The sequence below is a fragment of the Sinocyclocheilus anshuiensis genome, unplaced genomic scaffold (assembly GCF_001515605.1).
Source record: "Sinocyclocheilus anshuiensis isolate Anshui unplaced genomic scaffold, SAMN03320099.WGS_v1.1 scaffold997, whole genome shotgun sequence".
Lineage (NCBI taxonomy): Eukaryota > Metazoa > Chordata > Actinopteri > Cypriniformes > Cyprinidae > Sinocyclocheilus > Sinocyclocheilus anshuiensis.
In genome coordinates, this window is record NW_015555715.1 from 564,860 (window position 1) to 591,358 (window position 26,499).

The following is a 26,499-nucleotide window of genomic DNA, read 5'->3' on the forward strand; positions in this document are numbered from 1 at the left end:
TGTGTGCGCGCACTCATTTGTTTGTTTATGTATGTGTGATCTTCTGTTTCTGCTGGTATCTCACAGAGCATACTGAAAGTAGTGTAGTCATTAGAACCCTTGTTAAGAGTGCTTCCTCTCTATGATAATGGCCCAAGTTGGGCTAATGTTCATAGTGTAGGAGAGCAGAACAGGAGTCTTTATGGTTTCATATAAGAAGCCTGTTATGTTTTGTGCAATAATGAATATTGCACAAAAAGACTGATTTAATTGACTAGGCTCAAATAGAATTTGCACAGTTCTGAATGTATTTACATACATGCGTGCATACATACATACATTTCGCATTAAAAAAAAAACTGGCATGGGAACTGCTGCTTAAAAAGCATCCCAGGACCACATGAAGAGTGTGCATGAGATATGAAGAGAAAATATAATGGTTGATTTGTTTAGCATTTCTGGTAACTAGACATAATTGCCATACTTTTACTTGCGTTATTTTAAAGTTTTGATGACGTTACTATTTATCGGTTATTCTAAAATAGAGTTCACGTGTCATGACACTAACGGTCAAATGTTTGGAGTCAAACTTTTAATGTTTTTGAAAAATAGTCTTTTATGCTCACCAAGGCTGAATTTAAATGAAAATATTAATAAAAAATGTATTTAAATTTTTTTAATATTATTACAATTAACAAATAAAAAACAATTTAATATATTTAAAATTGATTCCTGTGGTGGCAAAGCTGAATTTTCAGCAGCCATTTCTCCAGTCTTCAGTGTCACATGATCCATCAGAAATCATTCTACTATGCTGATTTGGTGCTCAAGAAACATTTCTTATTATTATCAATGTTAAAAACAGTTGTACTGCTTAATATTTTTGTAAAACCCATGATGCGTATTTATTCAGGATTCTTTGATTAATTTAAAATTCGAAAAAAGAACAGAATTTGTCAAATAAAAATCTTTATAACATTATAAATGTCTTTACTGTCACTTTTGATCAGTTTCTTGAATCCTTGCTGAATAAAAATATTAATGTCCCACTGTTAGTGACAGATGCTGATAAGCTCAAAAGGGCCAAAGGTTGGCCATGTTATCAGCCTGGCCAATAAACCGGAGTATTAGTAGACGGCTGTTTGGATTCTGTGGAAATCTACAGAGCTTACTGCAGGATTCTGCAGGCCCAGCTTCCACGAAGCCCTGCTTGATGACACATTGAGTTCTATTAGTACTATATTAACTAATTACTGTGAGTTGCTACAAACACAAGGGCCCTCATTAAAGCTGAGATGGGAAAGATGAGGTATGGGCGACGCATAACTAACACTTGTTTAGTTTCCTTGTGTCTGTTCTGTCTCATACAAGGATCTTCAGCTTCTGTAGTATAGCAGGCGGGAGGAAACAGTAACTGAATGCCAAATACTACACTATGGCTTTTAAATTAAGTGTGTGTGTATGTGTGTGTGTGTTTGTGTTTGTAGACTCCAGTCACCTGAAAGCACAACTAATGCAAATCTCTGCAAAACAGCCCACCCTATAGTAGCTTCTCTGCTCATATTCAAAGAGAAGAGCACAGCACAGTTTCAACTGCAAGTTTACATTGAAGCATGTGTGTGTGTGTGTGTGTGTGTGTGTGTGTGTGTGATTATCACTCACAGGCTGCTGGAGAGAGAGTGTGAGCAGGTACTGCAGCAGTCACAGAATTGTTATGTAACCCATCTCAAGTGGCCTGCTATTAGCTCAGCCTATCCTCACACGTGCTTTCCTGTCCCACACACCTGCTCCGCCACTCATTATCACACAGTGAGTCAGGCGTCTCCTTGGCAACACCGTCGTCATGCACTGTCGCTGGAGCAAGAAAAAAAAAACTCCTTGGCCTCTAGACTTGTGATCAATGCAAGTTCAAAGGTCACTTATTCACCGCTGGATCCGTTCATCCCAGCTGGGCGTCTCGGGCTGTGTGTGTGTGTGTGACTGTGAACGAATGACTGCAGGAGTGCGTGTGCAGCAGCCAGCCATGCTAATCAAACTGATTATTGCAATCATGCTGCTATTTCCAGAGTCGGTTTGATGGCAGCGTTCTGAAACTGCCTTTCCATTACAAAACAGCTGCTTTATGATGATGAGAGCCGAGAACACGTGATCAAACGATTATGCTGTCTGTCAGATGAGAAAAGTAGTTTAATGGCACTTTAATGACAGCCCAAACACCTTTCCCACACACAAGTCTGCAGCAGCGTGAATGTGCTGAAGTGTATAGATGTGTGTGTACGTTTTTGAGGTGTTCACTGCTATGTTATAAGGTGCTGTATGTGACTAGTGTAATTTCTTAGATGTTAAAATATTTTTTTTCTATTTGAGTTGCAGGTTAATTTCGCTTGATTTGGTTGTTTGCATACACTACCTTTTAAAAGTTTGGAGTTGGTAAGATTTTTTTTATGTTTTTGAAAGTCTCTTATGCTCACCATGGCTGCGTTTATTTGATTAAAAAAATACTATAAAATTTGTAATATTGTGAAATATTATTACAGTTTAAAATAACTGTTTTCCATGTTAATATATTTTAAAGTGTAGTTTATTTCTGTGATGCAAAGCTGAATTTTCAGCATCATTACTCCAGTCTTCAGTGTCACATGATCCTTCAGAAATCATTCTAATGTGCTGATTTGGCGCTCGAGAAACATTTCTTATTAGTATCAATTTTTTAAAGAATTGTGCTGTTTGTGGAAACCATGATGCATTTTTTTTTCAGAATCTTTATTGAATAGAAAGTTCAAAGGAGCAGCATTTATTTGAAATAGAAAGATTATATAAACACTATAAATGTCTTTTTGATCAATTTAATGTGTCCTTGCTAAATAAAGTATGGCTTTATTTAAAGTCAGTGTTAGAATGGATAAAGTTATAATTTTAGTCTTTTAAATTGATAATTCACTCAAAAATGTCATTATTCACAACAGATAAAACTTTTGATCTTAAAAACGTACTAATAAATGTTGAGATTGACATTAAGTAAAATTTATATAGTAGAAGTATTGTTCATTGTTAGTTTAACTAATGTAACATTATTGTAAAATGTTACCAAAAATCTTACTGACCCCAAACTTTTTAACAGTAGTGCATATTCAGTATATGAACATGTTAATATTTGTCTTGCCTTGAGCTTATGAGGCAGCTGGAAGGCCCTTATCACTGAATGTTCAGTGTTGATTAATCATGTATAATTTTATGATAAGTTACCAGTTGACCTTAACTAAACTCTATCGCTCAATGTCGTCCAGGTCTCATGTCCTCTATCTTTCTCCATCTTTTTTTTTTCACTGGCCCGTCACAACAGTGTTGTTTTCTTGTCTGTTTTTTCACCCCCGCACCTCAGGTCTCATCTTTAGTGGAAAAATAGGGTAGTTCATGAGACTCGACCCTCACAATCTAGTCTCTGTTCATCCGTCCTCACTTGACCAATGTTTTCCCACTTCCTTTAATGGTTTTCATAGATTTCATAATGCACCATTCTCTGGAACCAATTAGCAGCAATTTATGCCTAATTCTAATTTTCCTGTTTTTCTTATTTTAGATCCCATTGAAACCTTCAGCAAAACCAGACCGCTCTTTTCCAGCGAGTCACTTTGTCCCGCTTCTGTGTGAAAGTGTGTTTGACCTTGTTCATGCGCCTGTTTCTCAGAAGAGCAGCGTGTTTATCCAGTGTGTTTTTCTTGGAAAGCCTCATTCCCTATTGTATAGCAGAGAAAAGCACTGTGTTCGAATCAGAAGATCCGCATGCCCGGGTGTGTCACCTCGTGAGTGTGTGTTTCATGATTGTGTAAGGGAAGGCAGTCTTTTCCCACCTCTAAACACATCCTGTAACTCTCTGCACACCTTGCAGCGCTCCTGTCAGGCTGACTGTGAAAAGCACCTTACATAACTGCTGTGATGAGCCACTGCACTGTTACCCCCCTCCTTATTTCACACACGCCACACACCCCACACTAGATCAACTCAGATGTACACACTAATCACATACACACTCACACAGCAAATTGTAGAACGCAAACAAATATCTTGTACGTGAGCTTCTGTGTGGGCACACACACCTTGCAAACAGAATGACTCGCTGTTATTATCTAAAACAAAAAACTCTGCGGTTCATTTTCATGACTACTTCCCGGTTTCTAGAGCTATCTTTGCATCTAGGTGTTAAAGTTGTCCAGATTTGCCTCTATATGCTTTAGCTTTTGAAAGAAAAAGCTTGAGGGAGTTTCAGCACACTGGCTCATATTCATGAGCTTGCTTTTGCAAGTAGAGATGGGTCTTGATGATCAACTTAGTCATCCATGTTCTAGTCTAGTTAGGCGATAATTCATAGCACAAAGCCATTTAACATTTCAATGTAGTCTGGGTCTCATTTTATTTTACTTTGTGATGTCAAGTATCATGTCCATGTTGACATCTGTCTAATTTGGGTAGATTCTTCCAAGCGATGATTTTGTATTCTGATTAACTGAACTTTGAACGGTTGGTCAGTAAGGCTTAATACTTTTATTCAGCAAAGATGCATTAAAGTGATTTAAAGTGACAGTAAAGACTTCTACACTGTTACAAAAGAAATCTATTTCTACAAAACATTTAAGCAGCATTTAATGTTTCTTGAGCAGCAAATCATCATATTAGAATGATTTTGGAAGGATCATGTGACACTGAAGACTGGAGTAATGGCTGCTGAAAATTCAGCTTTGTATCACAGGAATAAATGACATTTTAAAATATGTTCAACTAGAAAACAGTTCTTTGAAATTGTAATAACATTTCACAATAGTACTGTTTTTGCTGTATTTTTGATCAAATAAATGCATCTTCGGTGAGCAAAAGAGACTTCTTTCAAAAACATAAAAAAAATCAATTTACTATACATCCCAAACTTGAACAGCAGTGTATATTTACTGTGCTGCTTCTGTCCACAACCTGATCAAAACAGATTTGTGACCCATTTTTGAGACCTACCATTTCTACTGCCTTTTAGAAAGGCAGTTTCTTGGTGGCAACATGCTGTGCTTTAGTGTGCTACAGTCCTTGAGGTCTTCAGCAGCAACTGTTATGCAACAAAACTCTGCTGCTACACTTGCACTGTAGAGTGTGAGACTGTCAGCAAGGTAAAACATCCTCCAATAAGTAGTGTCATTAAATCCTAAAGCCATTAAACCCACTTTTGTAACACATTCGTCACATTCAGCAATGATTTTGAAGACAATTACTCTCAAATCACCTGCTGTGAGCAGTGTTTCTGTTATTATGTATAATCTGTAAGTTTTTCTGAGAGGACTATTATTGTTTTGTAGTTATTTAGCCTAATTGTTGAATATATCTGTTGAGAGCTGGACTTTACCCATTAGTCCATATATCACGATAAATCGTGTCACTTTTTCAGCATTCTTTCTTCTGAAAGTATTGTCCCATTAATTCTCTCCATTTTCTTCTTAAAAATTAGTAAAAAGGATAAAAGTGCACTACTGTTCAAAGGTTTGGGGTTTGTAAGACTTTGTGTTTTTGGAAGAAGCCTATTATTCTCACCAAGGCTGCATTTGTTTAATCAAAAATGCAGTAAAACATGGAAATGTTGTGAAATATTATTACAGTTTAAAATTACTGTTTTTTTATTTAATGTGTTAAAATGTGATTTATTCCTGTGATGCAAAGCTGATTTTTCAGCTTTAAGCAGCGGAACCTGTGATTAAGTGGAAGTGGAAACTTTCAGGATTCTTTGATGAATAGAAAGTTCAAAAGAACAGCATTTATTCAAAATGTATTTTTATGTAACATTGTAAAAACATCTTTAATGTCACTTTTGATCAACCTAATGCATCCTTACTGAATAAAGGTATTCTTTTTTTTAACTAACCAAATTGAATGATAGTGTGAATGTATGTTTGTGTTTATTGCTAAATAGTCAAATGCTAAATCAAATCCCTATGCTAAAAATGTTTGGGGAATGCTCCAAATAGCAACAACAAATCACACCATTCTCTTTCCTTCAGGAGAAGAATCTGGACTGGTTTCCACGGATGCGGGCCATGTCGTTGGTAAGCTCGGAGGGAGAGAGCGAACAGAATGAGATCCGATTGGTGCAAGAAAGGCTGGACACCACTGTCACTCTCGTGGCTCAGCTGACTTCCCAGCTGTCCGAGCTTAAAGAACAGGTAACATACAGCACACCATCCAATGGGACGGCCTGGTTTCACAGAGCAAAACAGTCTTTTTCCTCACGGGGCATCTGAAGTGTTTACTATTAGGCCCTGCTGAGGAAGTGCGTCAGAGCAGGGGTGGGGCGGTGCCCCGGGGCGATGCGGATGTTCCGGCTGTGCTCCGCTGTGTCGGTTCACCGCCATCACCTGCCTGGCCCACATGTGATTCCACACAAACAGTTTAACCGATTCACATGACACAGGGAGAGGGAGAGGGAGAGCTTTGGGTTCTAATGGGATGACGTTGGAAAAGAAATTGCTGCCCCATGGCTCATTTTTTTTAAAGTCTGCATATTTGTTTGACCTTAGACTTCAGATTTGAACTGTTCTGTGCTGTAAACACACAGGAACTGCACAGTTATTGAGAATCGGCGCTGATCCAAACCACTGAGCCTGAAACAGTCGAACCAGAACTGTTAACCATGCCGTGTTGCCCCTCACATCCTCCAGCGGTCCTTCTGATTCCTGGCAGTCACGAGGAGCGGGCTTAATGTAATTCTCCTGGCAGTGCTGGATGTTAAATAACTTATTAAAGTGATTTCTTCTCCGACAGCCAGGCCTAATTAAACAGATCCTCCTCACCTCTCAGCTCGAGCCAGGCTGAGATCCAGCTCGGATGCGGTAGGCGAAATCCGAACTTGTCATGTGTTCAGACAAACAGGCTCTCACTGATTCAGTGTAGCACACTGTGTTCTACCTCCGTTTTCTTGCTAGGACTGTTTACTTGGTAGTTCCTTCTCTTTGTCTGGAATGGCCATGAGGTCAAAAAAAGATACACGTCGGTTCAAACCCAGTGTGTTTGGGAAAATAAAAAAGTGACCCATGGAATAAGAGGTCGTTTTGATATTGGTGCAAATGGCGCCATGTTGTAAAGCAGTAGTTCAGCCAAAAATGAAAAATTCTGTCATCCTCATGTTGTTCCAAACTTTTTTCATCTGTGGAACATATGATATTTTGAAGAATGTTGGTTACCAAACAGTTTTGGTTGTCATTGACGTCCATTATATGGATTTTAAAAAATTCTCAAAATATCTATTTGAACCAGCCTTCACGTCGGGAGTGCGCTCTAAAATGCTGCTTATGGAGGCAGCTTGAAGTTTTGGAACTGAGTGATTGTGTCAATGTGCAGTCATATTAGCAAAATTTCACTGTCAAAAAAAGGTCAGTTGTCTACACAGAAGTCACTTTCAAACCAAACAGCTTTCTGTTGGTCAACATGGCGGATTCTTGAAAATGAATGAAATCTGCACGAGGAACTTTTTCACCCTGAGTCAAAAATTCCCAACCCTGTGGATTCCCATTGAATGACTAGATATTGCCCACAAAATTTCACTGCACAACCGTAAATGTAAATGCATCTTCAGAAAGTACACTGTGAGAAGATCAGTTAAATCTACAGTAAAAAAGTGGCAGCTTTGGTTACCAGAACTTTACTGTAAAACAAAAGGTAGTATTTACAGATTGATCCTAAATGTACAGTTAAAACATTTATAATATACTGATAACCACCTTACAAACATAGGTGGTAGAGAGAAAGCCACATGATTCAATCAATTTTTTTTTTTACTCAGAAATTACATTAATGAACATTTTTTAATTCTCCTGGGAAAATATTAGATTTTTTTTTCAAATGTCAGATTGAAGGATTGTGTATATAATTGCTGTTTTTATACATTTATCTATTTTTTGTTGGTTTGTCAAAATAATATTGTTAAATTAGCGAATTAATTGAATTATTGTGGTTAAGACTATTTTAAATCTGGTTACATTTGAGTTTGCTATGTATATAGCCTTTGATGCTGATATGGCATACAATGAAAAATAAATTATATTTAGGCGGTGCATGGTGTCATACACATAAATGTAAAACCCTGTCATGGTGCTAAAATAATGCGGTAAGCATTAATTCAACAACATCAGATGTATCTTAAAACCCTAATGTACATAACTGATAAAACTAAGAAGAAACAGTTATTTCATTGAAAAACCATGAAACGTGAGCTAGCACACAGAGAATTCTGGGAATGTCAACTTACATTTCGTCTTTGTAAGCTATAAGCTGACTTGTTCTTATTCACTTCTCAAAACAGTATTTTACTGTAAAATTATATGAAATGTCTCATTAGATCTGTAAACTTTTTTTTAGCATATATAATAAGGAAACTTACCGTTAACCAGTTTTTACAGTATTTTACAGATAAAATTGCTTATTAAAAAACGAAGCTGATAGCCTTGTGGGTTTTTTTTTTTAGGCTGTAATTTTGAGATGTAACTAAATTGGCTTCCCTGTTTTATGTGTGTGTGTGTGTGTGTGTGTGTGTGTGTGTGTGTGTGTGTGTGTGTGTGTGTGTGTGTGTGTGTGTGTGTGTGTGTGTGTGTGTGTGTGTGTGTGTGTGTGTGTGTGTGTGTGTGTGTGTGTGTGTGTGTGTGTGTGTGTGTGTGTGTGTGTGTGTGTGTGTGTGTGTGTGTGTGTGTGTGTGTGTGTGTGTGTGTGTGTGTGTGTGTGTTTAATTGAATTATTGTGGTTAAGACTATTTTAAATCTGGTTACATTTGAGTTTGCTATGTATATAGCCTTTGATGCTGATATGGCATACAATGAAAAATAAATTATATTTAGGCGGTGCATGGTGTCATACACATAAATGTAAAACCCTGTCATGGTGCTAAAATAATGCGGTAAGCATTAATTCAACAACATCAGATGTATCTTAAAACCCTAATGTACATAACTGATAAAACTAAGAAGAAACAGTTATTTCATTGAAAAACCATGAAACGTGAGCTAGCACACAGAGAATTCTGGGAATGTCAACTTACATTTCGTCTTTGTAAGCTATAAGCTGACTTGTTCTTATTCACTTCTCAAAACAGTATTTTACTGTAAAATTGTATGAAATGTCTCATTAGATCTGTAAACTTTTTTTTAGCATATATAATAAGGAATCTTACCGTTAACCAGTTTTTACAGTATTTTACAGATAAAATTGCTTATTAAAAAACGAAGCTGATAGCCTTGTGGGTTTTTTTTTTTAGGCTGTAATTTTGAGATGTAACTAAGGCTTCCTGGGACCATCACAGATGAACCATCAGATCCCCCCTGCGCACTGAGGATGCTCTTCACACACAGATGCTGATGTTCACACCATGAACAACACTACACTCATGGTGATATCACACTTTACATCATGACAGGACAGTTGTTCAGTTAGATCCTACAGTCCTACAGACTTGAGCGTCATTTTGTAAGTGTGTTCTCATTTAGATCTTATAGACGGAGGACGTTTGGAAACATACAGAGTGTGTTTGTTTGGAAAATCATGAACTCTACACATATGAGGGCTTACGCCAGATGACTCAGACAGTCTTTGGACGGGCTGTCTGCCTTTTTTTTTTCCTTTTTTTTTTTTTTAAGCGTCAAATATTAACTCCCTCACATTTTAATTGCCCTGTCCATAACTTGAGTATTGCTGTAATTCATAGTGGACTTTAGTCTGTGCTGGAAGAACTGGAGAGATAAAGTACCTCTAAACAATTTAATCATTTTTTTATAATTCAAATTCAGCATTACTTTAATAAAAGATATAAGACTGGAAAACATTCTCATCTCATAATCAGACAATCATGTGACCGTTGGAATCTGTTTGTGTCACCTTCTACGAAGACCTAAACGCTAGTCTTAACTCTTAAATGATGATAATTTTTATTGTGTATTTTATGTTGGAGATGTGACTAGCATATTTGTGCTTGCCTTATATAAAGTTGTACAGAAAATAATAAAGAATTTATATTTGGTATTACAATGGTTAGTTTGACTATCTACTCTTTAAATAATTTAGAAACAATAAGGTTTAGAGAGTTAATATTATGTGATATTGTAGAAGCAATTATTTTTGGGATATTTAGGTATCTATGCAAGGATCGAGAATATCTGAAGATAAGATCATTTTATAAATGATGAATTTGTTATGTCCGCACTGATAGCTGACATCTGTTGTCAGATCTGTGTACAGAGTTCAGATTCACACACAAGAAGTGGATCTCAAATGCTGTTTTAATGGACATGGCAACTCAAAACTGTACTAGAACAGTTTAGTGCACAATGCATTTAAAGTCTTTTTTGCTAACATTATAATAGTATCTGTGAGCCCATCCAAACAGACCTAGTTTTCATTTCACAAGACGTTAATTGATTGACTGGAGTCGTGTGGATTACTTGTGGATTATTGTGATGTTCTTATCAGCTGTTTAGACTCTCATTCTGACGGCACCCATTCACTGCAGAGGATCCACTGGTGAGCAAGTGATGTAATGCTAAATTTCTCCAAATCTGTTCCAATGAGGAAACAAACTCATTTACATCTTGAATGACCTGAGGGTGAGTAAATTTTCAGCAAATGTAATTTTTGGGTGAACTGTTTCTTTAGCCTGTAGTATGCCTGGTGTTTTTAGGGTGCAGGACCCTGCCTAGTTACTTGAGAGTGCAAAGATTCACATCTGCTCGTGCCTTCACTCTGGCACGGGTTAAAATTAGCCCCTGACGGGTCCATTATAGCTCACAGCTGTCACTAAGCAAGTGAAAGTCAAGCACGTCTGGAATGCTCCATCAGGGAGGAGAAGACAGTTAGTTGGATAACTGCTACTCTCACTAACTGATCGCTCATCTGTTGGCAGGCACGTCTTTCAACATGAAGCAGGAACAATCAAATAGAAGCAAATGTCATGGATATAGCAGTTATTCAATGTTTTATCATGCGATTTATTGTACATATAAATTCAGTCTCCCCTCAGCATGCATGTCAATATTTGAATTGGTTTTAATGATGATAATATTTGATCCCTCCTTAACACGCACAGTCTTTCTCAAAGTTCAGTCATGCAGGTGCGCAGTTATTAAGGCAAGACAGTGAACAACATCCTGCATAAACACACTCATTAATCTAAATATACCACCCTCCCTTCCTTCTTTCTGCATGTGATAGGTCTGCATGTGATTGTGTTGTTGTCATGCTGGTTGGTCGGAGAGCAGATGAGATCTGTCACATGCTGCACTCTTTCCCAAAAGCACTGCAAACCAGAGGGGGGTTTTTCATTTGACTCAGCGTTCCTGCTTAATCTAATAGTGTACAGAGTGACTCGCTGAAGTTCTGCTGCAGAGGCTGAGGAGATAAGAATATGGTTCTGTTACAGAAATAGTTCACCCAAAAATTTAAATGATGCCATTTATGTATCCTGATGTCATTCCAAACCCCTTTGACATTATTTTGTGAAATCCAAAAGGAGATGTTTATCAAAATGTTCACGCTGCTCTTGTCCATACAGTGAAAGTAAATGGTGGCCATATCTGTCAAGTTAAAAAAATGACAAAACCAAGATCATGCAAATTTTATAATATTTTTTACCTGATTGGGGCTTCAGAATGCATGGTCACTATTCACATTACAGATTCACAAACACTACTGTTCATTTTTTTTTCCTTTTTTTTGTTAAAGAAATGAATACTCTTATTCAGCAATAATGCATTAAATTGATCAAAAGTGACTGTAAATATTTTATAATATTATATAATTTTTTTTATAATACTCAATAAAGAATTCTGAAAAAAGTATAATGCTTAATAAAAAAATGTTCAACATGAATAATAATAAGAAATGTTTATTGATCAGCATATTACAATAATATCTGAAGGATCATGTGACACTGAAGACTGGAGTAATGGCTGCTGAAAGTTCACCTTTGCCATCACAGGAATAAATTATATTTTTAAATATATTCAAATAGAAAACAGATATTTTGAATTATATTAATATTTCACAATATTACTGTTTTTACTGTATTTTTGATGAATTCAACCTTTTGAACGGTGGTGTACAGTATTATTCACATACAATAAACTTCATTTTTGTTTAAAAAATTTGCAAACCTTATTTATTATTAATTTTTTTATTTTAAATAGTCCTTTGTTGTTAGCAATTGTTAACAATTATTAATTTATATTCATATAAATTATATAAATAAAAAATACATTTAATATATTAGTATATTATTATTATTAGATTACATACACATCATTGGGGATGTGATCCAAAGATGGCATATTTCAGTTTGCTTGACAACATGAGAAATACATACGTATGAAATTCAGTTAATAATTTTTAAAGGACATACAGTCGAATGATGAATGAGAGAGGGTTATGTAAATGCATTTTATTAGAAATCAGCTTAAAGGAAAGAGGAGTCATGCAAAGCTTACATTATTTCTGTGCTGAAGCATCATGTTGCATCTCTTCCAAACACCAGACCGTAGGTCTCTTTAAAGCAACAGACTCTTTTAACACCTCAGGCAGCTCTCTTCCCGTTGGCAGTGTTCAAATCACTCAGTCTTTTTCATTTGGTTTACAAGCTTCATTGACGAGGACTTAATGATGAAAAACACAGCTTTTTGGTTTGATTGTCAGGCTTTACATTCGCTCAATTTTCACCTGGCCACAAATATAAAATATGCAATAGACCTATGTAAAATAAAAAAAATTAAAAAACATCTGCCCTTCCATTGCATGAAAGTGGAGGCAGTGACCTGCTGTTTGTCTAAGTCCCCCTTTGAACCCCCCCAGTCCCTGACTGACTGACTGCTGTTCACTGGCTGTATGAACTGGGACTTCAGTCCACAAACCCGTCCAGCCTCGTCACTGGACACTCCTATTATTTCTGACTGCTGTGTACACAGTGCTTTTGTTCTGAAGTGCTCTAGACAGTTCTTCAGGTAAAGCAGTACTGTATTCAATGATTTGATATGTTATATTTTAGAAATCACATTTCATCTAAGAAATGTTAAAGACTGTTGCTCCTGTGTATTCTCATAGTGTTTAATATGACTTATTAATAGACTAGAAATTATAAATAAATCTAACAGATAGTTATAAACCAATATTTTACTAACAGGATAAACTGTATTTTATTTGTAAAAAATTATGCATATATATCTTTATATCTATTATATCTAAATATGGTCACCGTGATTTTGCCAAGTAAGACATGTTCCTGGATCTTTTGTTGATCCTGGATCAACATTACTGTCCAAAAATATAGACTAAACCCAATCTCTACCCCTAAACCTAAACCTACCCATAATTTATTCCTAAAATCAGTGTGAAATGATAGCTGATTAACAAGGGTGTAGAAGCACCTACCCTTGACCGTAAGCCTAAAACAGATATTTCCTGAAAAGTTATCCCTCAATTCTGATTGGTTAATTGGAATGTTGTTCCAGGATCAACAAGGATGTTGATCCAGGAACATGTTGTACTTGGAGAAATCACGGTCACCATCTAAATATCTAGATCTATATCTGTATGTATGTGTGTATATATATATATATATATCAACAGTAAATGAACCACCAGGAATTTTGTCTCAGAAACAATGGACAATAAACGCACCTGAAGTTAGAAAAAGAGTCAAAGGGTAAAGGTTAATGTGTGAATAATTGCATTTTAAGGTGTTTTTTTTTTTTTTTGACTAAGCAAAATTTAATACTGGCAATTAAATACGTTTTTATGCATGCCATTACCACAACAGTAACAACCACAATAACAGATTGTGTCGCTCATTTTCCTAAAATGTCAGGTCTCGTTTTGTGTCACTTACTGGTTATATAGATAAAAATACTTTCCTTGGCAGTGGTAAAAATAAACAGTTAACCTCAACAAGTGGAAATTTTCAAACAGCCAACATAGAAAAATACAATAACTCTAAAGATTGCATAAAACTTCCTGAAATATTATAATATGGCAATACAAACAGACTCATTCAACTGCTTTGATAAAAGGTCGCATGACATAAAACTCCCAGTGTGGCAGACACTGCAGCAAACAGTTTCTTCCCTAAAGGCACAAACACTCCCACGCTCCACATGTTTACTTCTCCAGAGAAATCTCTCAGTGCCCTAAACTTTCTGCCAATTGTGGGTAGAAGGAGATCCCCTCTGTAGCCCAGCGAAAAACACCTGGTACCTGTGCTTCCACATGAGGAAGGCCCCCACCAGGCAGACGATAGCCTGAGCCAGGTTCAGCACCATCTGCAGAAGGTAATACATGGGTAGAGTGCTTACGATTGCACTGCAGTCTGTCACGCCGCTGTAGGTGAAAGTGCGGGCGATGGAATCCTCAGGGTCCAGAGTGCACAAACAATACTCCCCCATTTCCTTGCAGCTGTAGCTGTTAGTCAGGGCATAATGGTAGCACTGGAAGGCAATGACCACTGCGGAAATGACCAGCCCCATCGTGCACAGGAAGAAGTACAGGAGCTGGGCAGAAGTGAGAGAGGGGTTACAGTCATTTGTGATAATTAAGGCAAGGCAATGGAAATCAGATTTAAATAGACTAAAATGCCTATTCTTGTTCATTTAAAACCAGTTCAATGTTCTGACTTGATGACTCAGAAATGTCAATGGTCCATTAAATATTAAAAATATGCCTAATTAAAGAAACAGTTGACCTGAAAATTTTGATTTTGTCATTAGCACACTCACACCATTTTGTACACAGCCATACTTAAATTAAATCGTTCCAATGAGCTTGACAAGAATGAAGAAGTTCCAATTAGCCATTTTTCCACTTACATTTTCTTAATAAAGGTGTCGATTCAAGTCAAGATTCTGCTTAAGATAAATCACAACATAAATCCCAGATTCACTCATATTATCAGCTCACTCATTTAATAAATCCATTCAACCATCATCTCAGTACAGTGAGTAGGTGAGTGGTTTACTGGAGAACCACCAGAACACCTGAAAATTTTGATTTTGTCATTAGCACACTCACACCATTTTGTACACAGCCATACTTAAATTAAATCGTTCCAATGAGCTTGACAAGAATGAAGAAGTTCCAATTAGCCATTTTTCCACTTTTCCACTTTTCCACATTTTCTTAATAAAGGTGTCGATTCAAGTCAAGATTCTGCTTAAGATAAATCACAACATAAATCCCAGATTCACTCATATTATCAGCTCACTCATTTAATAAATCCATTCAAACATCATCTCAGTTCAGTGAGTAGGTGAGTTGTTTACTGGAGAACCACCAGAACCAAATTGTGGGGGAAAAAGTCCACAAACCACTTCATCTGAGTCATTGAAAACAACTGACTCGAAAGAACATCGCTAATTCATTCAGAAGTCTTGGAATATAGATTAAGTAATATGGGCTACTTTTATTATACTATTATGATTTTTGGAGACATTTAAATCACTTTCCACTTTTGTTGAATGGCAAAAATAGCTGCATGGACATTCCACATATCATATCCTTATGTGTTGCATGGACGAAATATAATAATAGTGGGTTGGAATGATATGGGGTGAGTAAATGATCATTATGGTGACATAATTTAAATTTCTGGATGAATTGTTCCTTTAAAAATACAATGATATGAAGAATTGTATAATTCTAGGCCTGTTGCTGGATACCTACTACATTTTTACCATAGAAGTCCCCTGCTCTCAGAGCTAAGTTGCACCTCTACATGTTTTAAAGTCCATTTGAAAAGCATTTAAATATGAGGTGCAATTGTAATTCTCAGGTCATGCAAAAACTGCACTTCTTTTTTTATTTTTTTTATTTTTACCTTTACAATAAATTGAGCCGACGTTCTCTCATCAGGCACTCTGGTGATGCAGAAGAGGATGAATCCCAGCAGAGACACCACAATCATCTGCAAAACAGAGTATTTTTATAGAGTGCTGCAGTGATGACATTTTTGTAGGCCAACATGGAAATTAGCACCACCCTGGTTCCCTCAACAAAAACCCGATATGATTCTTCCATTGGCTTTTGGATTATTGCAGAAAATAAGCTCTGTGACAAACAAATATTTATGATTCTCACATGTTTTGTTCATCATGATAATCTTTTATCACGCATATAAAACTTTTGAAGCCTAAATACAATCGCAAAAAGCAAGTTGGCTATAAACAAACTACACCTTGGTTGCATGACTCTTTCAGTCTTTATTTAAAAAAAAAACATATTCTCAGAAGAGTGTGATTATAAACCAAATAAGACCGTAAAAGTGGACTAGTGAGTAGATGAGTTTTCCTGTTTCCTGTTCCCATTTAGCCACTTGTCAGCAATTGCCTTTTTCAGGACAAATTAAAGCTTTAAAAAAAATCACACTTAAGTATTTTATGTCATAGAATAAAACATTAAAATATCTTGAGCTTGTGTTAACCACAGACCTTATTTTAGGCATTTAGCCAAAAACCCACTAAAATGCTAACTTTAAGTTTTGCCCTACAAAAATATGCCATCCCTGCAGCAATCTATAGACCTGTTGTCATTTAGACTCCAAATGTACAATATATAAACTAATCATATGCTCATCAAGTTTTATTAGGCCGTTTGGAGGGTGATCATCACCGTGATCATGTGCATCTCAGAGTCTGTTGTTGAAAATGTTGCCATTGTTGTCATGAACACATACCAGTGTACTGGGTTGCTCTAATCTTATTTGCAGTGCAGCAGACCTCCTAAGTTCTCTATGTCTGCCAAACTTGTTATGAGCCAACCATAACCCTTATTGTAATCAGCATTGTGCAACTCTGCATTGAGTTGTCATCTGATAATATATTGACTGCCGTTGCAAATTGAATAGCTTGACCCCCCCACCCTCCGAGATATCTTTATCTCTCACGCTTTTTATCTCACTCTTTTCTTCTCTCTCTCTCTCTCTCCATTTTCCCCGCTCTCTTTCTCAGCATGATTGAAGTCTTGTGACTAGCGTGTGGTATCTAATTTGATTGTTTTTCCCAGGTTCTGAGGCAGAGAAGTCTTGGTGACCTCAGTGTTTTTCTGTAGGAACAGCAGCACTGGTCTCGTGAGGCCTGAACTTGAGATGCTCTCTGATCTGCCTTATCACTACAGTATGTGCGTCCATGAATTTGAACGAGTGTCTCCAACACAGCAATCTCATAAAGACATTACTTTATGTTTTATTGCCACAATAGCTAATGTTTTACACAATGAAACAGTTATATATTGGCTTTTGTGTGGCATTCAGAATTAAACAAAGAATGCGTTTTAAATTTTATTGAATGGAGGTAGCAAACAGTATTCAAAACTGCGATTTTAATTACAAATGTAAAGAAATTCAAATGTAATTTTTAAAAAGAAAGACAATTTTGTAACATTTTAAAATAAGGTTATATTGTTAACATTATTTAACTACTTTAGTTGCCATGAACTAACAATTAAAAATATTTCTGAAGCATGGTTATTATTTCAACATTTACTTATGTTAATATTTTTAACAATTATATTCTGCCAATTATATTCTGTTAATATGGACCTGAGCTAATATGAAGTAACAAAGAACAGGTGTATTTTTTATTAACTAACATTAGCAAAGAATATTAAATACTGTAACAAATGCATTGCTCATCGCTCAATATTAATTAATGCATTAACTAACGTTAAAAAATGGGACCTAATTGTAAGGTGTTTCTGCAAAAGTTTGTCAAGACAAACTCTAAATCTTCGCTTGACACAGTCTTGTTCAAAAGTTTTGAAAAAGTTACATAGATAAAATACTGTATTATCAAGATCAGACAAGATTGTTGAGCAATATTATATACAAATTCTCTTTTTCTCTTTTTTATCAACTTGTGTTCTTTTAATTATCACAGGTATTTGTATTTCTTTTTCTAAGTGATTGACCATAGGCCTCATTGATCTGAGCTTATGCATGATGTTATGTTTTTAAACAATAAATAAATAAAAATTAAAAATAATTTGTGGATAATTTGTGCAATGTTCACTCAAAAACTGAGGTGCATAAGCTCAGATCAATGAGGCCTACTACCAATCTGTTCCAAAAAGAAATACAAAACCTGTGCAAATTGAGAAAAGAAAATAAAAGATTGAATCCAAGATTTGGAGATTTACAAGAAATTTTTAAAAGACCAGTTTTGGCTGGCAACTCCAAATTAGGATTTAAAAGGGTTAAATTTGCAGTCCGTAACTTTTTTGCGTTCAAAATGTATATAATAAGCGAATACACCATGAATCCATTTTCCAAACCGTGTTTTTGGCCTGTCCTCCTGAATCACTACGGTACACCTATAATAAGTGTTTATATTCGGACTATTTTAGACTGGTTCGGGTAGGTACCGCTGCGGAGTAGCCCAGTACCTGCGTGATTCGTCATAGACATAAACAGAGAGAAGTAGCTCCGGCTACAATGTTCTTCCGCAAGACGCACGCAGTTCTGTTTATTAACCTCTAGAGCGCCAAAAGTTACTGCAGCTTTAAGTAATGTACTTTCTATAAGTACATAGAAAAAAAAAAAACAGAATGCAATTGCAATGTTATCTCCCTGTATGATTCAGTCCTGTTATATTGTCATATGGCCTATACGTGACTGGACATGCATGTCTGCACAGAGAGATTGCGTTGAATCTTTTGAAGATTTGTTTTCTATTTATAAAGTTACAGTTTGATCTAACTCTCCTGTGATTCTCAAACAGACATACAGCTGTAGCATTTTTAGTATAATTTTTATCTAAGTAACATGGGTTGTTTTTAAACTTTACATCGATTTTTTGCTATAGGTTTCTGTGACTAGATACTTCTCTGAGCAAAGGCAAGAAGCACGGATACTCTGTAAATCACTGCTGAACAAGCAAAATCCACTGATAAGCATATAAGCTTGTACTCTTTTCCAGATTTCTTGCAACATGACACTCTCAGTGGTCAATCTTATATCAGCTTTAAAACTCGTGATTCTGTTTATGAATGTATTCATTGTTCTCATGTTATTTCGGACATGCATGCATGCTCTCTGTAACATTGTTTATGTATGCTTCTGTACAGAATGGCAGTGTGGCCAATGGATCTGATATGAGATGGCCTCATGCATGGCCCCGAAAGAGTAAACAAGGCATGCTGGGAGTTGAGGGAGAGGTTGATGAAGAGCAAAAGGAAGCTTACAATGATGCCGGCCCAATGGGGTGTCTCCCTGGCCAGCAGAGAGGAGCTAATGGCAACCATTAGGAAGGCCACAGCAGCTACTGCGATGCCCAGCAGAAGCTGTAACAGAGCGACCAGCAAAGGAAAGCGGCAGCCACAACATTTTTGGGCTTCCTCCAGCACTGGGCCTCCAGTTTCTGCTTGTCCCTTCTTCTCCTTGCCAGCGGTTGCGTTGCCTCCTCCAGCCGACCCCATCGGACTCGTCCCCGACCCCATAATTCCTCCTGTCTCGTGCGGAGGTTTTTAATCTTCCTTTGAGGCCGACTGGACGTTCTTGTACTCGCCCTCTATCTGTTTGTCCTTCCTTTTCTTTCTCGTCTGGCGTTTCTTTTGCTCTCTATAGCTGGACTGCTCCCTTGCCCTCCCTCCTCACTGGAGGCTTCTCTACCTATGCGATCCCTGCTATTCGGAATCAGAAAGGACTCTGAACTAATATGGAAAACATTTGGAGCAGATTCCACAAGAGCCACATATAGAGCACAGAAGAGGAGACGGAAAGGAGGGAGGGTTGAAAAGGGGAGGGAAGACATAAAGGGGGACTCCAACACACAACAGCTTCTAGTCTCCCTGAAACTAAACAGGAAACAGGGATCTTATGGAGCAGAAACAATTCTTGTCTCTGGCAAACATGTGGGAGAGTGCTTGAGTCCTGCACCTCCTGCAACACACTGTGCAATCTATTCATAACAGCCTGGAGTCAGTCACATGATTTCGATGAAGTTACGTGACCCACGGGCATGTGAGCGGGTTACAGTTAATCTCCTATGAATATTATGAGAGAGTGCAGATATGCTACGTGTTCATTTGACTTTGTGGTAATTATGGAGAATCTCTAACTATATGCAGGCCTCGTTTCTTATAATGAATATGTCTGTATTCACCCAGACCTTCATCTGCTAAAGTCTTCTGAAGGCTGGATATTGACAGACTGTGGTCTATTTTCAGCCAGACTATATTGAGAGCTTATTCTATGTGCTGTTGTATGTTATGTCACACCTCATTTCAGATGGCACGTATAGGCAAAGCAATCTCAGTACATCTAGATGTTAGTTCAAGCTAAACATGCTGCACAGAACTTCAGAAAAGTTCACATTATAAAGCTGCAAATAAATGATTTGTCATAAAATATTGATCACAAATATTTTCTTATTAGTTTTGTTGATAAAAAACTGATACAGTTCATTTCAGTTAAAATATAGCAGGTAATCTATTTAAAAATCGTTAAAAAATATGTATTTCAAAATATATTGAGGAAATGTGAACACTGCAGGTACAATCAAATATTTAGAGATTACTAAAATATGATTGCAACTAATAATAAAATAATTTATAATATTAATAATAATATTTTTGACATGAAGCATAATTATGTTTATCCCCAAAGATATGAATTATCAGCCTAGACAAATAGTGATAGTTATATTTGGTAAACATGATAAATATATAAAAGCATGATTTTGAAAATGCATTTAGCTAAGTTAATACATGTGTCTTTAAATCTTTGTTTACTTAGTATGCAGACCTTTAGGGAAGTCCCAAATTGGAAAGAAAATAAAACATAAAATAGGCTAATGTTTTTTAATGCCAAAAAGTTTTAATTTTACGTAAGTTTAGACTATAATAATTCTAACTGGTTTTATATCAGATAATTACATGTCTAAGACATATCTTCTTTTATAATAAATGTTGTAAATAATATAATACGTATCTTGGTATTTTACATTTAGATGTGTAGATGTTATGCTTGAGACCTCAAATACAAATATTTGAATGCGTCTCTTCAGCAATAAACGGTCAACTTTCAAGCCCATTTAATACCCGGATTCTAGAGCTGGTGCAGTTTACACGTGAGTCAGCGCGCGGTTCCTGTGAAGGCGCGCGTGCGCGGTAGTCTGGGCAAAGTGGCAGCTCAGACACACATCGTCATTCAGAGGTGCTGCGCGAGATACCGGACACAACGCACTGCCGCTCCGCTGGTAGCCGACTGGATTAACGAAACCTGATTACACAAGAAAGTGGGACAAAGTTATGGATGAAAGAATACCGAGAATGCAAGGCAGACAGTTCCTGGATCACGCGGATTTCTTGGGGTAATTTTTATGTTCGGTTGTTTTGATTTTGAATGAACGCAACAAATGTTACGTTTTTTTTGTTTGTTTTTTTAATGTGTGAGAATTAATAGATTTGCTTCTTAAAAATGTTTTTTTTTTTTTTTTAGGGTTGAATATTCGTCTCTCTACATGTGCAAATCCAAAAGAGGTGTGAAGAGAGAGGAAGGAAAAGTAAGCAAACTGTGGACCCGTGATGGAAACGTGATGTCCGTCGAGTTCACGTAACATTTTGTGTCGCTCGTTTTTAATAATCCGAGTGATAATTATTACTTTAAGAACTTTTTTGCAATGGCTAATGCTTCTTATTCGCAGGACGCGTATAAGTTACCACACAGACTGATCGAGAAAAAGAGGAGGGACCGAATAAATGAATGTATTGGGCAGCTGAAAGATTTATTACCTGAACATCTGAAACTTACGGTCAGTTAACTTAAGTCAACTAAATTGTGTTTGGTCTTGTTCAAATGTGTTTTGTAATTTTAGCTCATCCGCATAAGGAAAGCAAGAAAGTAGGGAAATCCGATAAATGTTCGTATTGTCTTACAGACTCTTGGTCACTTGGAAAAAGCGGTAGTTCTTGAGTTGACGCTGAAGCATTTGAACGCGTTGACAGCTGTCACAGAGCAACAGCACCAGAAGATCATCGCTTTGCAGAACGGTAAATTACATAATGTGCAACCCACACAATGCAATCAGAGAAACATCAATACCACATCAAGTAAAACAGTAAATGGAGATCAAAGTACAGTACTTTAACAAAAATAGATGCACATATAGCTGCAATTATGCATATACTTTTTATATCAGTTATGCTTATTGCTTATATATGTTAAGTGTTTTTATAGATCACTTTTTTGTTGCATGTATTTATATATTTATATCTGTCTAGATTTATTATTAATATCTATCTATCTAGCGTCTGTCTGTCTGTCTGTTTATTTGTCTGTTTTTTATGACAGGACTTTTTGTCTCTATTTTATGACAGGTGAGCGATCGTTGAAGTCCTCCCTCCAGGCTGACTTAGACACGTTTCACTCAGGCTTTGAAGCATGTGCCAAAGAAGTCCTGCAGTATCTGAACAAGGTGGAGAACTGGATGGCGCGCGAGCAGATGTGCACGCGACTCATTAACCACTTACACAAAGTTTCCGTGCCGTTCCAGCCGGGCGCAGGGATCCTGCAGCAGCCGTTGCCAGGCGACGACGCTCCAGAGCGGGACGCGCAGACAGATACTCAAGCCAACTGTGTACCTGTCATCCAGAGGACTCAGAACCTCGAGCTTAATGAGAACGACACAGACACCGACAGCGGATACGGAGGAGAGGCAGAGAAAGGCGATGGCAAATGCGAGAAAGGATGTGACACGGCCAAAGGAGTAAAGATCAAGCAGGAGTTCGGAGATGAACGTGTCACTAAAAAAGCCAAAATGAACTGGTCTGCGAACGGTGCGTCAGATTCCACCAATACCCGGCCGGACATGGCGTTAATGAACTCTTTAATTGGAATGACGGGTGTTGGTGGACAACAAACTCCTTTTTGCATGCCGTTTTACTTTATAAACCCGTCTGCAGCATCGTACATGCCTTTGTTTGATAAGAGTCACTTGGAGAAGTTGGTGTATCCAGCAGCGGCGGCGGCGCTGACCACCCCGTTCCCGTGGCTTTACCCCGGGATTCCCACACACACCTCCGCTGCAGCCGCAGCTGCTACTGCCATCGCTTTCCCCAGTGCACCCGCCGATAAAACCTCTGGATTTAATGCAGCATCCTTAAAAGATGACGAGCCGCCATCTCCCGATGGTGACCTGTCCAACGAGGCCGACCTGGCCTCTCCTGTGTCTGGGGATCATCATGGCTCAAAGAGTGTTGCCATTCATCAGCCCCAAAGAAATGAAAATGATGGTACATAAAGCTGATCTTTTGACCTTTGAGTGCACACTAGTTTGCTTGTAAAATTGCTATTTATCTGTTTATCTTAATTTAATTGTCATTGAGTATTTACTATAGTGTTTCTATGGATTTCCAAGCAAAGGCTGTTTTTATCTGTTTATATTGTCATTGAGTATTTACTATAGTGTTTCTATGGATTTCCAAGCAAAGGCTGTTTTTTTTGTTTTTTTTAAACATTATTATTATGAGGACTTAAAATTTCAAAACAAATTGGTTTATCATTTTTTTTAGGGGAGAATGGGGGACATTGTAACAGCCAGTGCCTTTTGCACTGATTCCTTGAGATATTTGAATGAAAATCCAATTGACGGCAACTTTTACGTTCTTTGTCTCGCCATCCAATGGCATATTAGCACTCACTGAAAATGTGTGAAATCTCAGACTTTGCTCTGGGTTTTTTTTTTCTGTTGTTGTAGTTGTCTTTTTTATTTTTGATGAAGAAACTTGGTTTAGTGAAGTACATATTAATCTTCTTTAAGCTAAAGAACGGCGCTTGTCCTAGCGGAACGTTGCTTTCAAAGATTTGGAAGTCACATATTGGACTCTTGGATGTAATGTTTGATACTGACCTCAAGCAGGCTGGTGTGACTGCTGCAGTATTTGTCAGATATATAACTTTCTATTATAGTACAACTAGATTTCGGTTGTATTTTGCTCTTTTCAAAGTTCAGTGCTTGAAAGAGTTACCTACATACCTCAACATACCGTAGTGTTTGGGCCAGGACTCATTTCTTAGAGATGCTCCTCTGGTAGGGGTGTTGACTAAATGTTTCAAGTGATTTTAATTGGACAAATGGTGCGAGCCACAACCCTCTGATGGAATGTTACAGCAGTCCCCATCTCTCTCTCCCTCTCCCGAACAATTAGTCTGAATCTCTTGTGAAGGAAATCAACACTCCAGATCAGAATGACAGGACCAATCACCTGTCAGTCATCACTGAGAGTGCTTTGCCAACAATCTGACATCATTGCCCTGTGTCACCTCTAGCAAAAATGTGCAAGGTATAATAGCACCTTATGGAACTTTGATATTGAATGTAATCTGTGTTCTTTTGGTAGATATAAAAGTTTGTACTGTATATATTCTGATAAAAGTAGTTATTTAATCCAGAGGTAAAGTGCACTTTTTCTTGCCTTCTCAGTTTCCTAACACAATCCTCACTCTTTGTTTTTAAGCCAATGCCCTTTGAACTCAAACTATGATATGTTTTTCTTAAGGAATTTTCCTAAATACAAGGCAGATGTTGGAATATATGTATCTATAAATGTATGGCATCATAATATTCTTGAGCTGGCATATTCAAACATGTGAGCTGGCTCATTTTAGTCTGAGACAGCTGTTGAAAATGATGTAAGGTAAAACCTTTAAAGAGATGTGATTATATCAAATGTGTTTTGCCTTTTCTGAAACTTTGTCACTATTCATGACCTCAAAAAGCTGTATGGGGGTCATGCTGTGTATTGTACAAATGTTGTGGAGCACTGTAAAACATGACATGAATAAACCTGTAAACGGACCTTTTAGACTGGATGGATCTTAACAATAAGGAGATCATGGAATTTTATTGAATGTGTTTATTTTTTAGACCTGGGTTTATGAATGCATAGGAACAGTGATGTACCAGCTGCCATTTATTTCTGCATTGTAACACATTTCACAGGCCCTATAGTGTCTTTGCCTCAACTGTCATTTGCCTAAACAGTGGCATGTGGATGTATATAGTTTGTGAATATGATGTATGTTTATTGTTCATGTTGTAGAAGAAATCTATGGATTTTTTAATGGACTGCTGCACATTTCCTTAATGCTTTACACATTTGCTGTTTGAAATTATGCAGCTCAGTTGTCAAATAAACATAAACTCATGTGAACAAAATGTTATCACCCCCCTCATTCATTCCAGCACTGAAATGCACATGATAGTTACACAGTACATAGTAAAACACTTACTGACAGAATAATTCAGACTTCATTACAGGTCAAAGTATGCATGTGACACTCAGTCCATTAGAGTGTTATTTTCAACATGAACCGCCCAGAAACACCCACTTACCTACAGCTGACATCAAGAGATCTGCTTAGCTACATGTAAACAGATTTCATGCACAATTAACATTAACAAAGGCAACTAGGAAAAATAAAAATCAGTTACTTGGAAACTCTCTGAATACTTTTAAGGAGTCACCCATTATTTGGATCAATAAATGTTTACAAAAAGTATCCTGTGACGAACTAAACTGGCCATTTATACTGTCATTAATCAACATGCCAATAAAAATAAATAAATAAATAAATACCCTCCAACAAAATGACCTTTTATACATTTAATTAGTTTTATGTTGTTTATGTTTTGATGTTGGTGTTTTTACTCAAAGTCAGTTTGAAAATCAGCTGACATGAGATTCATAATGTTGGAATGCAAAAACAACCAAAGTTAACACAATTCACATGATATGAATCCCTCCAAGTTATTCTGAATGTTTATCTGTAAAATGTAGCATTATTGCTCATAAAGTAGGTGTCTGTAAATCATAGCTTGTGGGAAATAAAAATGTAACCCAAGAACCCAGCTACTAAATGCTTATGTAAACATTTAGTAATAGATTTAACAATATTGTGTCTGGAAAGCTTATGTAATAGACTGAGTTGTGATAAATAGTGTTATTCCAGTGGTTGCAATTAACTGGAAAGAGTGCTACATTGTTACTTCAGGATACTCATGTTGGGGACATGAAAAGTGATAAGGGGCATTTGGTTTTATATTTCAGCATTCAGTTATGCTGAGCAAGATAAGAACACAAACTTGTAGATATGTGTAGATTCTGCTGCGCTGACACATTCCCTCATCACATTCTCAGACTGCAGTGAGAACATTATCGAGATCACACTGACATCCAGTGGTAAAGCGGCGAAGTCGCATGTAATTTATAGCTTATAGTTTATTTATTTACGTTTAAATAAATAAATAAATAAATAAGATGTAGGAAATGATCTGACCTTAGTAGGTTATTATAAGGGAAACAGTGATAAATCATGCACGTATTTCTCTGTTTAGCGTTTTAGTGAACTGCGTAAAAGTAGGCCACGAGGAAACGACAGTAGCCTATTATACGGTGACCAAGAAGTGCAAAGCAAATCACAATTCTGAAAACAAAATAACAAATTACAAACGCAAATGCAAGTCTAAAAAACAA

At 36.9% G+C, this 26,499-nt stretch overlaps 3 protein-coding genes across 6 annotated transcripts in view; 2 read left to right on the top strand and 1 right to left on the bottom strand.

Moving 5' to 3' along the window:
- The window catches only part of LOC107672258 (inositol 1,4,5-trisphosphate receptor type 2-like), a 93,232-nt gene extending 86,348 nt beyond the window's left edge, over window positions 1–6,884 (top strand). For all 3 annotated transcript variants that reach the window (XM_016465371.1, XM_016465372.1, XM_016465373.1), the window contains one exon: window positions 6,015–6,884. In XM_016465371.1, coding sequence (XP_016320857.1) covers window positions 6,015–6,254 — 240 coding nt within the window. In that variant the 3' untranslated portion in view covers window positions 6,255–6,884. The remainder of the gene's footprint in view (window positions 1–6,014) is intronic.
- Window positions 6,885–13,462: 6,578 nt separating this feature from the next.
- Window positions 13,463–19,813, bottom strand: LOC107672196 (sarcospan-like). The gene is made up of 3 exons (XM_016465289.1): window positions 19,207–19,813; window positions 15,848–15,934; window positions 13,463–14,525 (listed from the first exon to the last, which is right to left on the bottom strand). The coding sequence occupies exons 1-3, from the start codon at window positions 19,459–19,461 to the stop codon at window positions 14,166–14,168; spliced, it is 702 nt and encodes a 233-aa protein (XP_016320775.1). The 5' UTR covers window positions 19,462–19,813; the 3' UTR covers window positions 13,463–14,165.
- Window positions 19,814–21,107: 1,294 nt separating this feature from the next.
- On the top strand, window positions 21,108–23,386 carry LOC107672284 (class E basic helix-loop-helix protein 41-like). 2 transcript variants are annotated; one of them, XM_016465418.1, is made up of 6 exons: window positions 21,108–21,335; window positions 21,464–21,527; window positions 21,669–21,776; window positions 21,903–22,014; window positions 22,342–22,439; window positions 22,518–23,386. In XM_016465418.1, exons 1-6 carry the CDS (start codon window positions 21,274–21,276, stop codon window positions 23,262–23,264), a joined length of 1,191 nt encoding a protein of 396 aa, XP_016320904.1. In that variant the 5' UTR covers window positions 21,108–21,273; the 3' UTR covers window positions 23,265–23,386. The 2 variants fall into 2 exon arrangements, with proteins under 2 accessions (XP_016320904.1, XP_016320903.1); XM_016465417.1 differs by having other exon boundaries at window positions 22,342–23,386.
- The last annotated feature ends 3,113 nt before the right edge of the window (window positions 23,387–26,499 follow it).